Source organism: Pterocles gutturalis, unplaced genomic scaffold, assembly GCF_000699245.1.
Source record: "Pterocles gutturalis isolate BGI_N339 unplaced genomic scaffold, ASM69924v1 scaffold31215, whole genome shotgun sequence".
NCBI lineage: Eukaryota > Metazoa > Chordata > Aves > Pterocliformes > Pteroclidae > Pterocles > Pterocles gutturalis.
Genome location: NW_010144429.1, coordinates 62,710 through 76,918, shown reverse-complemented (window position 1 = coordinate 76,918; position 14,209 = coordinate 62,710). Strand labels below are relative to the sequence as shown.

The following is a 14,209-nucleotide window of genomic DNA, read 5'->3' as shown; positions in this document are numbered from 1 at the left end:
TTTAGGAAAAAAAAACACATCTGCTTCAGACTCAATCTAGCTATGTAGCAGTCAGTTGTACTGGACATTTTGTCTCTGGTAAACTGTTAAATTGTTGACTTGTTTAAACTGGTGGAAGTACCCTTTTCAGATGCAGCCTGGATCTGTGTACCATAGAATTGGTGGTTGTGGCCCAGTAGAAGGACTCATCTGCTTGCAGATCATGGAATTTATACCTTTCTCTCGATTTAGAGATCTGCAGTCTGTGTGTTGATGTGTTGGGTGGAGCTAGGTCATCTATTTCCAGTCAGAGGAGACTGTAGAATGATATAATAATAGGTTTTGGGCTGGAAGTGACCTTTAAAATCACCCAGGACAACCCCCCTGCCATGTGCAGGGAAACCTCCCACTAGCCCAGGTTCTTCAAACCCCTGTCCAGCCTGGCCTTGAGCACTTCCCAGGATGGGGCATCCAGAGCTGCTGCGGGCAGCCTGTTCCCAGGGGTGGTTAAGAGTTCTCTTTGCAGTTGTTGGATAATGCTGGTGGCCTTGTCCCTGCCAGGGCTTATGAGCTGACTGGCACATGGCTTCAGAAGGTGCTCAGCTAAAGAACTGCCCCACAGAGGCCGACTGACAGTGTCTCTAGCTCCCTGTGCCCTGCTGTGGGCTGGCTGCGGACACGAGCAAAAAAACAGTAAAATCCCGGTACAGGTTATAGTCTCTCCTCTCTCTGTCCTGCCAGGAGTCTGTTGTTCAGGAAAGTCTTTAAATAGTGACTTCCAGGGTCTCTGTTCTTAGGATTACTGTAAAGCCTGTCCTTTCTATGAACTTGTCTAATCTATTTTTAAATTCACCTTTTTGGCCTTTGCATGGCAGCTCATGTTGTATGGAAGTACTTCCTTGTGGTTTGCTTATGAGCGTGCTCTTAATTTCAGTGTCAAGCTGTAACTTTGCATTGGGAAAGTCATCTCCATAAGGCTGAGGACTGTAGACTCTTCTCGATAAAAAACCAGTCCACAGTGGCTCCCGTATTCTCTTCAGACTTATCCTGCAACAGTGATCAGTCTGTGAAAAGATGATGTTACGCAACCTCTGTGGTGGCTTGTATTCCTGAAAACGTGCCGTTGCCCTGCAGGAAGCGCAGAATGTCAAACACTGGGTTTCGGTTCAGGTAGTGACAGGTCACTAGTGATAAATTGTGATCACTTATGTGTGAGAAGGACAAATTAGAGCTAATGTGGAGAATGGTCTTCAGGATGCTTTCGGTATTGGTTGGATGGGAGGAGACAAGAGTTTTAGTTCAACACCTGCATGTAGAGCAGTGTGTTGCTGTCCCTGTGTGTATGAGGTGTCTTAGACACATGGGAGAGTGACACGAGAACAAATGGTTATGAAGTGGATACAAAAACAAACTAGATTAAAAAATAAGTGAGCATTACAGCAATAAGAGTCTGGCGTAGTCATCCTAAATGACAGTGAAGTAAAAACTGAGCGATTATTTAGATGAAACTGTAAACCTGCAAAAGGGAAATAAATGAATGGGTGTCTGCAGTGGTATGTCTGTAGGCTGACAGTAGGCTGTCTCTCTTTTACTCCCCATCCTAGCAAATATCTGCTCTGATGTCTGCCGTTGATTAGTTTTGGCATATCCAGTATAAGTAAAGTATGAAATTAACTGCTGGGGATAGCACCTAGGTTGAGCACTAAGCTGGTGAGGTAAATAAAAGGCATCTCTGCTTAACCTCTGAAAGTCCTTGGTGCTGTTATAGCATCTTTTTTTTGCTTTTGGGACAAAGTAGGAAACTGTAGTGAGCTGTAAGAGTGCTTTTCCTAGCTGAAAGGAGGAGCCAGTGATGTGTGGCTGGTCAGTCCTCTAGGAGACCACCAGCAGTAATGCATGAAAACAGGCACTGTGGAGCAGGAGTTCATTTGTCTTTACAGGACATGGGACTTAGATCTGTGGTGTGGCTTGTCTTGCTTTCAGAAATCCCATGTATGAATGCTTCAACAAGCAAACTTTAAAAATGGAGAGAATAGTCAAGTGTAGGTTCTGCTTTACTCAGCAACCTATCTGATCGACTGCCTCCGTGATTTGAAATGACAGAGAGATCCAGTTTAGTTTCAGATAGCCAGGTTTTTTGAGGTGGATTTTTTGGTTTTGTTTTGATGTGTTGTTGGTGGGGTGTTTATTGTTGTTTTTGTTTTTTTCCTTTTTTTTTTTTTTTTAACTGGACTTGTTATTTCCCACTGTTTTTGCCAGCAGTAGAGCTGTTTTCCAACTCCTTCATAACACCCTTCTGAGTGGAAGGCAACTGCTGTTGTGCTGCTCCTTGTGAGCTCAATCTGCGCTTTTTCAGCCTTTGCTCAGGGGTCTGGCTTCTAAATCCTGTGGGTTTCTCATGAGTGCTTTCCCACTTTGCTTACTGCAGTGTTCGGCTTTGGTTGCAGCCGTCCTAGATGAGGCCTTGGTGCTGCATTGTGCAGACTTAGTTCCCTCTCCTTCCCTGGGCAGTACTGTTACGTAGACTGCAAGCCAGCCCTGCGCCAGAAATAGCTAGTGTAAACATCTGTCCTGGGGAAGCCATCTAGGTATCAACTGTCACATTGTGTGTTTGGTACTAAATCAATGCACCGGCACGGTTTTGCAGTAACTGTCCCCTGCTGTCCTGCCTGTCACAACATGCAGAGGTAGCATGACTTACATCCCCTTTCAAACCAACAACATGCTCAGCTCACGTTAATACACAAGGTGAGCTGTGGTGCCTGAGGCTCGTCGTTTATAGCTTCGCTATATTTAACAGCAGCGGCTAGAGGGGTTATGGCCTCAGCAGTTTGGCAGTGGAAGGGACACGTGGCCAGGAGCCTCTGCGAGTGCGTGGAGTTGGGAGCCCTGTGTTCCTCTGCTCCGACTGCTCTGCAGCGCACTAGACAGCCTGTGAAACCCAGATGGGTGTGGCGTGGACAGTTCTAGTTGTAATTTCTCATTTTATTCTGGAGTGGGTAATTCGTTGTAAATTGTTTTTCGTAGCCCCTTGGCAGTGGTGAAGTGATGCAGAGGTGGGATGCTGGAGCCAGGGAGGTGGTGCGCTTGGGTCATTTCCAGCAGCACAGGGTTTGAGTACTGTAAGCCAGCACTTGCCAGCACTGTGGCAGGGATGTGGGGTAATGTGACAGCATGCCCCGTGCATGCTGGCCTGAATTGTTTTCAGGGTGGAGAAATTTGGTAAGTATTGATTCTTACATTAATGAGAAACAAATTGGATGCTCTCAAACTGGGGAAATACATTGTCTCAAGACAATGTTTGAAACTTTCAAAGTATGATTTCAGTATTTATTTTATAATAATTACAAGCTGGGTTGTGGGAGACGTGGTGTAAATCAATATTGCAGAGATATGCGCATACCAAATAACAAACCTTCTGAAGTATAAGATGCATTCTTTTCAGAACTTTGTAGCTAATTTGACCCTGTTTAACAGCTCAGGAATTGAAAAGTTACTGATTCATCACTGGTGAAGCTAGCTAATCTATAAACCAGTAACCCTTTTCTCTAACATGTGAAATTTAATTATTTTTGGGGTGGGAGGAGTACTATTCATCGGTGCATTTCTTTATACTATTTGCACATTTGTATATGCAAATATAAGCCCTGCCTACACTGCAGAGGCAGCTGTGTGCTGATGTTTGTATAGGTAAAATAGGCTGTGCTGAACTATATGGAGTAAAACCTGTGTTGAGTAAAACTACACAGCTGTACCATAATTTTATGTATTATTTATTTTTATGCCACATAAATGAGCGCGATAAAACATTCTTATGGTGCTGTTCTGTATTGGCCTTCAGCTTTAGTGTTGCAGCAAAGAAACTTTTTAGAAAAGAACCTGTTACAAATGTTCCCGAGTCTAAGCATTTCTGCTGTGTAATGTTGGTGTAGAGGGGAAGTTGGTTTTAAGTATACTTAAAATATTTGAAACTTTGTTTTGTAACTTCTGTGCCTGTAGCTAGAGCTGTGCAGTTTAGAATATTAAATTATTGGGAATTTAAGCTAATACATTTTTTAAATTTCTTTCCACTCTTTAAAAAAGAAGTATATTAGAGCTAATTCCACTTGATTTTTTGGTGGGAAAGGGGTAATAACTTTACATTTTAAATTTGAAAATCTTCACATTCAGAAAATATGAAACCAAGCCTGTGGAGTAATACCTGTTTCCCATACTTCTGGTTTTGGGCTTGACTCCTGGACTTATTCTTATTTCCCCGAGTGTTCGGTGTTGGTTTTTAAAATTTTTTTATTCTTCAGAGGTATGAGTTGGGAATTTGGGACAGGTAATGAAGCTGCCAGTTGAAAAATAGTTTTCTTGCTACCGTATTGTGTTTAATGAAATGTTCGGGTCTTAGACAAATGTTAAAATTTAAGTATCTGATTTTCTGGCATGTTTGCAAATTATTTTTAACTAATAGTGCATGCAGCTGAAATCTAAAATAGTGTCTTTGCATTTCTTTTGTGTGACTTTCGTACTAACCTGACTGATGAACGAACGTACACTGAAGGAATTGGTAAATTGTCCACTGCCGATGGTAAAGCCTTCGCAGATCCTGAGGTTCTCCGAAGACTGACATCCTCTGTCAGCTGTGCGCTGGATGAAGCTGCTGCTGCATTGACGCGAATGAGAGCAGAGAACAATCACAATGCAGGACAAGTGGACAAGTATGTATTGATCGCTCCCCACCCCCAGTCTCCAAACTATAGGATGTAAGTTTGTATTTTTAATTTCAAATTCAGTGAGTTTTATAGTTAGTGCATGGTAATGTATCTGCTCTACTACTAGCAGATGCAGAGTTATTGAATCTGAAGGTGTAAACTGCTGTCCCATCAGGTTATTGGCTTCAAAGTGTTAGAGAAAGGTACAAAAAAAATGTTACTTTCTAACCTGATGGTGTTTATGTGTAGTAGACAGTTGATTTCTTTTCCAGAACTGGCTTAAATTCTTAGCTGTAGAAGAGTTGGTGATAATTCTCTAATCACTGCCTCAGCATACTTTGGAAACTAATGAATCTAGTTCATTGTATTAAAAGTTGGAAGAGAATACTAATACTTAGAGGGCACTGATTTGCCCCGGGATCTTGCTCAGGAACATAGGGGAAATTAAGCGATGTTATCTGCTAGCTTTTTGTAACTGGTAATTAATGAGGGTGGCTTGTAACTCCCATGATGACAGAATTGAGGATTTGTCCTATGTTGTCAAACTATCTTTAGAGGTACGGAAATATTTTCTGACAAGTGATGCAAATACCATCCCAACAGTTTATGAACTGTAATTGTGTATACTGTTGAACTTCAGATCTAGGATCAAAAGTTGAAACTCTTGTTTCCTTTCATATGGATCTCTTCTTGAAATTCAGACATGGGATTTGCAAAACAAAGTGCTTAGGGTAAGGGAAAGTAGTCTTGAGTCATCGCTCAAAATGTAAATACAAATATAAACTAAAAATAGTTTCATTTCGTAACTGAAGCTAGAGAAATTACTTGTGGATCAGAACATGGGGAGGTGAAAATATGCTGGGGAAGCATGCTTGAGCATAAAAAGGAAGCATACAAGAGGTGGAAGCAGGCCAGGTGGCCCATGGGGAATATAGAGACAATGCCCAAGAGGACAGGGGTGTGATTAGGAAAGCCAAAGACCACATGCATTGACTCTGGCAAAGGGCATGAAAAGCAGCAAGATATACTAGTGTGGGCGTATCAGCTGCAAAAGGAAGATGAGGGAAGATGTGGGCCCACCTCAGAATATGGTAGGGGACCAAGTGACCAGGACACAGCAGAGGAAAAGGTAGTGAATGCTGCTTTTGCCTTGGGCTTTACTGGTGAGATTTGTCTTCAGGAATCCCAAGCCCCTGAGATGAGTGGGAAGGTCTGGACCAAGGAGGGCTTGCCCTTGCTTGGTATCGGGTCAGGTAGTGTTCAAACAGGTTGGACATACTGCAGTGGACAAGTTCATGGGACCTGATAGGATGCACCCATGAGTACTGAAGGAGCTGGCTGGTGTCACTGCAAGGCCAGTCTCAATTTATTTGAAAGGTCGTGGGGAATGAGGGAGGTTCCTGAGGACTGGAAGAGAGCAAATGTCACCTCTGTCCTCAAGAAGGGCAAGAAAGAGGATCCAAGGGACCTACAGGCAGGTCCACCTCACCTCAGCCCCTGAAAAGGTGATGGAGAAGTTCTCCTGGCAGCTGTTTCCTGTACAAAATTATGATGGGAAGTGGTCAGCATGGTTTTGCAAAGGGGAGATCAAGCCTAACCTGATAGCCTTCTACAATGAGATGACTATGCTGGTAATGGGAGGAGAGCAGTGGATGCTGTTTGTCTTGACTTCAGCAAGTCTGTTCACACTGTATCCCACAGCATCCTCTGGGACAAGCTCATGTAGTACAGACCAGGCAGTTGGACAGTGAGGTGGGTTGAAAACTGAACTACTAGGCTCAGTGTTGTTAGTTGTGCCATGTCCAGGTGAAGACAATTTGCTGGTGGTGTTCTCCAGGGGATGATACTGGGGCTAGTACTGTTTAACGACTTAATCAGTGACCCGTGTGACAGTACAGAGTGCATCCTCAACAAGTTTGCAGATGATAGAAAAGGAGCGGTTGATGGTTGTGCTCCCATTCAGAGGGACCTTGACAAGCTGCAGCTTGGACAGGCTGGAGAACTGAGCTGAGAGGAATCTCATGAAGTTCAACAGAGGGAAATGCAAAGTCTTGCACCTGGGGGAGAATATCTCTGTGCATTGGTACAGATGGGGAGGGCTGAATGGCTAGCAATCAGCTTTGGGGAAAAAGACACAAATTTTGTGATGGACAATGAGTGGAACATGAACCAGCAATGCACACTTGGAGCAAAGGTCACCAGCATCCTCTGCTTCATTTGGAAGAGCATACTAGTGTCATTCTTGTCAGTTTTACAAAATGTCTTGGGAATATCTCAAAGGGAACCTGAGCAGAGACCTCTTGAGGTGCCAGGGTCAACTAGAATCGACTGTTAGTTGTGTTCTTAATAGCTTTTTCCCATTTGGTTTCGCAGCAGTTCTGTATTATATGAGGTGGCTTAAGGTAATCTTCTGAGGATGATGGATCTATTTCAGGATTTGTCTTGCAGGTTATGGTGTTGGGTGGCTCCTGTTTCTAAAGCCTAGACTGTGCAAAATTGCCTGAATCGCCAGCCTTTCCTCCAAGCTGAATATGGGAACCCGAGGTGTAAATGCCGGTAGGGCTGTTTGCTTTGGCTACCTCCCAGGAGAAGGGGGCGAGTTTGACAGTGTCCTGCATCCTTCTAGTGGGGTCCCATCGCTTCAGTGCATGGACTCATCTATGTAGCCAAATAAAAAAATTACCAAAATATCAGTTATTTTGCTTAAAATACTTAGTGATTACAATGCAAATGTAAGTGATCAGACACTGGATATTCTCCTCAGGTCAGATCGCAGCTTTTATCAAGCAGCTGCTGGCACTGTTTATTTCATTTTGGGGAAGATGGCAAATGAGTTCCTTTAAAATAGGGACTTGACATAGTTTAACCGTTACAGTCTTTGAACAATTGAAAATTGAAACTTGCCTGTTTTCCTGAGGGAACTTTCTGCTGAAAATGATATTTTCTTCATTGTGAGTGAATTTGAGTGAACTTCTATCTTTTACAGAACAAAAATAGAAGTTTGAGGTTTTTAATGAATCTGCGTGTACTAGTTTTTGTGTTAAGAAACAAGCTTCCCTATCTTGCAAATAAGATATACGAATAGGAATAAATCATATACAGTCCACCACGTTTTGACAGAAGGCTTTTCCTCACTTCTCCCTCCCACTGAGGCATTACCTGTGGTTTGGTTCCCAGTGTTCCCAGGGGCTGTGATTCCTTGCATGTATTTTCTAAATAAAATTATATCATCAGTAGGAGAAGAACTGGTACTGAGCATGACTTGCTCTTGTTTACATTTGCCTTTAGCAGTTGTCTTTGCTGTTAAAATTGTGTTTTGTACAGAAAAAGATTTAAAGGACAGGTGACTTGGTCTGCAATAAATTGAATCTCACCTTGCCACTTTCAAGATTTGTTTAGTGTACTTTCCTAGGTCTCAGAGGAAATAACTGTTCTCTCTACTTCAGAGTTTAATGATGGTTAAGGTAGTGATTATAGACTTCTGAGCGTTTAGGTGTCAAGAACTCTGGGTTTGTCTTGTCTTTTCCTTCTAACTCGTAGCTTGTAAGGATGTTCAGGCTTTTTAAAGGATGAGTTAGTAGTGTTCCATGTAGGATTTGTGTTGCTATTGCTGTTTCAAAAAATGTGCAGTTCAACTGTCTCTTTTAATCTGTCCTAAAACTTCTGTAATATGCTTTTAACAGTGCTTGAAAGGCAACACAGTCAACTTCTTTAAGGCTTCTGTCCTTTTTCCCCTTAAGATGTCATTAGGCAAAGTAAGGATTTTGAAATGAGTGCTTAAATTAAGAAACTGGTGTTCTCAATTAAATGAAAAAAGCTTGCAGAGAAGGAAATAGTCCCACTACAGGAGAGACAACGGTCAGAGGTTTGTCTTGTTGCAGTATTCAGCATTAGTGGTCTCTGTGGTACTAGGCTGTTTGTGTCTTGGCTTTATCTCCTAGAAATTTGCCTTGGTACCTATAGTCAGTAGTTTGTGATGGTCATAGCCTCTGTGCATCTGGCATTCCACCGGAGTGTGAACAGCGTCAGTGAGGTTTACTTCTGTGTTGCAAACACTACAGATTACCCAGTTTTGAGCACGCTTCTCTGCATCTAGTCTATATGAGAGCTTATGTAAGCTAGCCACTGATGAGGACAAGAGCTAATTTAGACATAAGCAAGGTCTTCATCTCCATTTCACCTATGGAAATAATGTGTGTATATATACTTTTTCTTAAAAAAAAAATCTGTAAGGTACATTTTCTTAGTAAGGCTTAGTACTAATGCCATGAGCCTCTAAGTAACGAATTCCTTGTGTAGGAAAGCTGCCCATCTACTGCAAATGTGTTTTGAGCTTACTCTGCAGTAACTCATTTTGCAGTCGCAGTTTAGCAGAAGCATGCTCAGATGGGGATGTAAATGCTGTCCGGAAGCTGCTGGATGAAGGAAGAAGTGTAAATGAACATACTGAAGAAGGGGAGAGTCTCCTTTGCTTGGCCTGTTCAGCGGGATATTATGAATTGGCACAAGTAAGTAACAGATATAATCACAAGTGAACCTTTGTGAAGCATGGTCTAAGGGGCTTCTTTGATAGGGAAACATTTTAGCTAATCTGATTATAATATTTTTTGTAATCTAAACTGAATATCAGCTAAAACAGCTTATTGTGGGCTTCCAGTTATCATTTGTCTTTTTAATGGGAAATGCTGTCATATATACCTTTAGGTTTCAGGGACTTGTCTCAGGAATGTATCTTGTGTTTTATGATATGTCTACTTTTCTGGCATTGTTCTAGATGCAGTCAAGCTATTGTGCCAAGCAGATGTTGCAAGAGGATCTAAAATAGCAGCAAAATCAAACACGACAAGTGGTTACCTTCTAAAAACACGTCTCAGTCACTCAGTCCTTTTTTTGTATCAGCAGTGCATTAATTTGTGTTAGTTTTTGGCTTTTATTCTTGTCTGTCTAAGGGCAGAATTTGTGCTGCTTTGAAGATGTTTAGGTGATAGTTCTCAAAGTGGCCAGCTTCGTGTTTTGGTGCCAGGCAAGAGTACAGGGAGAAAACTGTTTACCTGTCAGCTTGACCCGATGTGTGCTGTGATCATTAATGCAAATTCACAGTTTCTCTGCTGTCATTCTGGCCAGTGAATTGCCCTGTGACTTTTGAAAATGCCATTATTGCACCTCAACTTAGTGTTGATTGTAGTAGATGTGAACAAATGCAGAAAACCAGCATTTCCTGAAGCAGAGCAATGCAGGTGGTAATTAGAAATGGTCCTGGGGATGCAGTTGAGCCTCTCCATTCAGGGGATTACTGCAAGGGGATGGCAGGGCTGGCTGGGGAATCCTTCTCACAAGCTCCACGGAACTAAAAGCAAAATGTTGGTGTTACAATTTATTCATTAAAGTAAACTTTTTTCTCTAGGTGCTACTGGCAATGCATGCAAACGTTGAAGATCGAGGGAATAAAGGAGACATAACTCCCTTAATGGCAGCTGCCAGCGGAGGCTATGTAGATATTGTTAAACTTCTCCTTGTTCATTGTGCAGATGTCAACGCACAGTCTTCAACAGGTAACTGGGAAGCAGGAACACGAAGAATTAATAAGATTGGCACATAAGCTATGCAGCTGTTGTGTACATCTGTATTTTTGTCTGATAGTCTAATTCCCAAGAAAACATGACAAGAACTGTAAGAATAGGCCAGATGTGGAGCAGATGTGTTTAGAGGCTCACCTGGCCATTATTAAAGATTGTTTTTCATATAAACTGTAATGGAAAGCACTGTTCCTGTGAAAACCACTGTGGCGTTAGATGATCAGAAAAATAAATGAAGTTTAGTTTTTGCTCATCTGTATAATCTGAAATTACCCAGTAAGAAGACCATGGGACCCATTTGGTCAAGACCAGTTATTTCAGTTTATTGCTTTTTACCAAAGAGGAGGTACAGTTCTGGGAGCGTTGAATGTTGTCTACATTGCTGATGCCTGACCACAGCTTAACTAACCTTACTGAGAGTATTAACCTGCAGCTGGATTCTGCTAACATTAAGATAGAATTTAAGCTTTGCTCAAATTTTAAAGTCATATGTCTGAACTATGAAACGTTCTTTTTATCTTGAAGTTTAGCCATTTTAAGCAGGACTCACCTTAAAATTGGCTGTAGCATTTAAAGCATGAACCATATGTGATGGTCTATCACTTGTAGTATCAGAGTTTTAAATTATAAATTTCTTTTCATGCAGTCAGTAGAAATTTTTCAAGGGATTATAGGATACAGTCTTAGGCAAAAAAACCCCAAACACCAGCACCCCCACCCCAAACTCTACAGTGAGCATGAAGATTACTCATTGATGTCTTTGTGTGTGTATTTGATCTCTCTTTGTGTGCTGAAGTAGGAAACGTAATAATCAAAGAAAAAAAAATCCAGTTTTGTTATATTGGCTTAGCATTAAAACTCTTTGACATTATAGTTGTGTTGGGACTTTATACCCAGCCTGAAATTATTGGCTGGAGTAATGTTGCTGTGAGGTGAAAGGCTGCTGCTAGTGATGCACTCGGTCTTGTTCAGAGCTGTTAAAACTCATTACCTTTCCTATATTAGGAGTGGGTGATGGAAAGGGCTTTCATGTAAACTTCTTCTTCTCTGCAGGGAACACAGCTCTCACTTACGCTTGTGCTGGGGGCTTTGTTGACATAGTGAAGGTGCTATTGAAAGCCGGTGCTAACATAGAAGACCACAATGAGAATGGGCATACCCCCCTAATGGAAGCAGCCAGTGCAGGTCATGTTGAGGTTGCGAGAGTATTGCTGGAATATGGTGCAGGAATCAACACCCACTCCAACGAGTTCAAAGAAAGTGCACTTACACTTGCATGCTATAAAGGTATTGTCTCTTGCCTTGTTTTGTTTTTTTTGTTTAAATTTATTTCCTAGGATTTTTCTAACTAAAGCTTCCAGACATACTTTGACTATATTCTTAAAGAGCTTTGGAATACTGGATTTTGTTTTTAAGCTCAATGTCAGGAAATGCTCATGGATGGTGTAGTGGTATTAAGCCTGTCTACTTGTGTCCAAATGTGGTGGACAAGTATTTGACATGTTGCAGATGAAAACTTGTGACTGGCTGCATCCAAACTTGTGCTTTGTCACTCCACCACTCTTCTCTTCCCCCACTACTGCATTCCCTATTTCGTTCAGATTCCCCTCACCAACTATCTTCAAGTTCTGAAAACATCTCTGTTAGTTACTAGGAAAATGTGAAGTTAGAACAAATGTTCCTGGAATACCTGATGGGGTGAAAATGCTAGTATTACTGCTGGATACTTTTCTTTCTGTGTGATTTTGGAGGATGTCTGTGAACTGTTCTGTATTATGAACTTTTATGGACTTTTGACTTTCTTTTGCTCTTTAAAGTTTCTATATGATGTAACTTAGTGCAATGGTAATTGAATGTTCTTCCAAGTTCTTCTTCTTCCCAAAACTTCCATAAAATTTCCAACAATTGTTTTTCTCCTGATAGAAGCTTTAAGTCTGTGGATTGTTGTCATAGTAACTTTGGGTTTTACCTCTGTGGTTAGAATTGGAGCATACATATTACGTATACCCTATCTGAAAACTTGCATCTGGATTTGTCATGGGTTTCTTGCAGCGTATAGTAGTTCCTTACAGAGAAATCTCAATAATAATACTCCTGGAAATGTTGGAGGGGCATTCTTTTTTCTTGTGACCTAAAACTTAATAGAGTGATGCAATGTAAGATCTTCATTGACTGGAGATTTCCTGTATTTGGCAAAACACTTGAGCTGCCTTGTTCTGCTGTCAGTTTATATAAAACTAAGTCTGGTCTTGGTGGAGGATGCTCGCTGAGAGGATAAAATGTGTAGCTTCTAGGGGACAAATTCTAAAATGTCAGAAGCCATAAACAAGTTGAAAGCAAGTATTTGGTAAAGTTCAGTAGAAGCTTTAAAAACAGTGTCTGGTAATAGAATATGACATAATGTGTGTATCTTAGTTCTCAGAACTATGTCTGTGAATGCTATGATTAAAAAGCTTAAAGTTAAGTTCAGATCTACATGGACCTATCCCTAAAAGATAATCCCCCCAAGTTGAATGCTGCCTTGGAACACTTAAATTATATGTCACTATCTAGTTGGATAAGGAATAAGAACAGTCTCTCGCAGCTTGAAGTCAGAAGGAGAGGTTCCTGTTGTGTAATTTTGAATTAGAGAGGTCTGTCTTCATCTCATAGTTGGGCAGTATCTTTAGGAAAGACCATCTTAAGTCTGTCTGTCTGTTTTGCATTGGTATTTTTAGAACACTTTAAAAAGAGCAGGTTTGGATATTATAACTTGTAAAATTGTAACAGAAACTATGAAAATTAAATTATTTCATTAAGTGTGTTATCTGCTCTACTAAACACTTAGGATATTAAATGTTTATTTTGATCTGTTTCATTTGAAGGCCATTTAGATATGGTTCGGTTTTTGCTTGAAGCTGGAGCTGATCAAGAACATAAAACAGATGAGATGCACACAGCGCTGATGGAGGCCTGCATGGTAAATACCCTTTATTTGTTCTGCTCCCTTTTCAATGAGAGAGGAATAAGAGATGATAAAATAAAGTGAGCCTTTGCTAACAAGCTGGTTTGGGTCTGCGAGTGAGCGTGTTTTAGTTTTTATGTAAGAAAGCCTTTACTGTGGTTGCCACAGGTGGCCAGCTTCTCAGTCTAATTGGTCATAGGGAAAAATTATTCTAATCTGGGGGGAGGTGATGTGTTGTTTTAAATACTCCCTATGTGAAGTGTAGAGGTAACTAATCTGCAGTGCAGTAAAGTAGTGGGTTGAGCCCAAGTCACTGCTTCTTTTGCACTGTAAGAGTTAGTTTTCCACCTTTGTCTTTATCAATAATGTCTCTCAGATTGTCACGGTATGAGACTTCCAGAAGTTCACTGAGCTGGATGACTAATGCTTTACTCTTGTCTTTTCACCACTGCAAGAAGTGCTTTTCATGTACAGATGGTTTGTTCTCTTCTAGGTTTCTGTAAATGGTGCTGTAAGGTTGTTGTGTTTTTTTTTTTTTTTTTTTTTAAATAAAATGATAGATCAAAAGTAGTTTAGTTCTCAGTTCTTGGGCAACTCGCATAATTTCAAAGCAGCCATTGAGGAAAAACCTCTTTCAAGAGCTTCATCCTAATAAAGAAGGTGTTATTGTGTCAGAGCATACCTGCAACCATTTTTGTCCAGATTGTAGGTGACCTTCAAGCTGGGCAACTTCTTTGAAGAAAGAACAGGGACCTTGTTTTCGTAGGAAGTATGATGAACAGAGGAAAACTTAATTTGCTCCCGGTAGCCTATAATCCTTAGAAGACAGGTAGCGACGTTCCTCCAGTCTTCTGAGAGCTGGAGGATCAAGTGTTCTTTGAGTGCAGTTGTGAGGTGATGAAGCAAGTGACCAAGGTCAGATTATATCATCTCAATCTGTGTTGAAGTCTTCTGATGGTGAGGTGGCAATAGTATCCTTGAATAGTCTTCCCTGTGAGAGCCTGGTGCCA

The 14,209-nt window shown here is 41.1% G+C and overlaps 1 protein-coding gene across 1 annotated transcript in view; it reads left to right on the top strand.

Moving 5' to 3' along the window:
- Nucleotides 1-14,209, top strand: part of LOC104470247 (ankyrin repeat and KH domain-containing protein 1-like) — a gene marked incomplete at its 5' end in the record, with an annotated part of 98,155 nt that overhangs the window by 22,741 nt on the left and 61,205 nt on the right. The window contains 5 exon segments of the mRNA XM_010085097.1: nucleotides 4,529-4,685; nucleotides 9,040-9,187; nucleotides 10,084-10,231; nucleotides 11,309-11,542; nucleotides 13,120-13,214. Of these exon segments, the coding sequence (XP_010083399.1) occupies nucleotides 4,529-4,685; nucleotides 9,040-9,187; nucleotides 10,084-10,231; nucleotides 11,309-11,542; nucleotides 13,120-13,214 (782 nt within the window).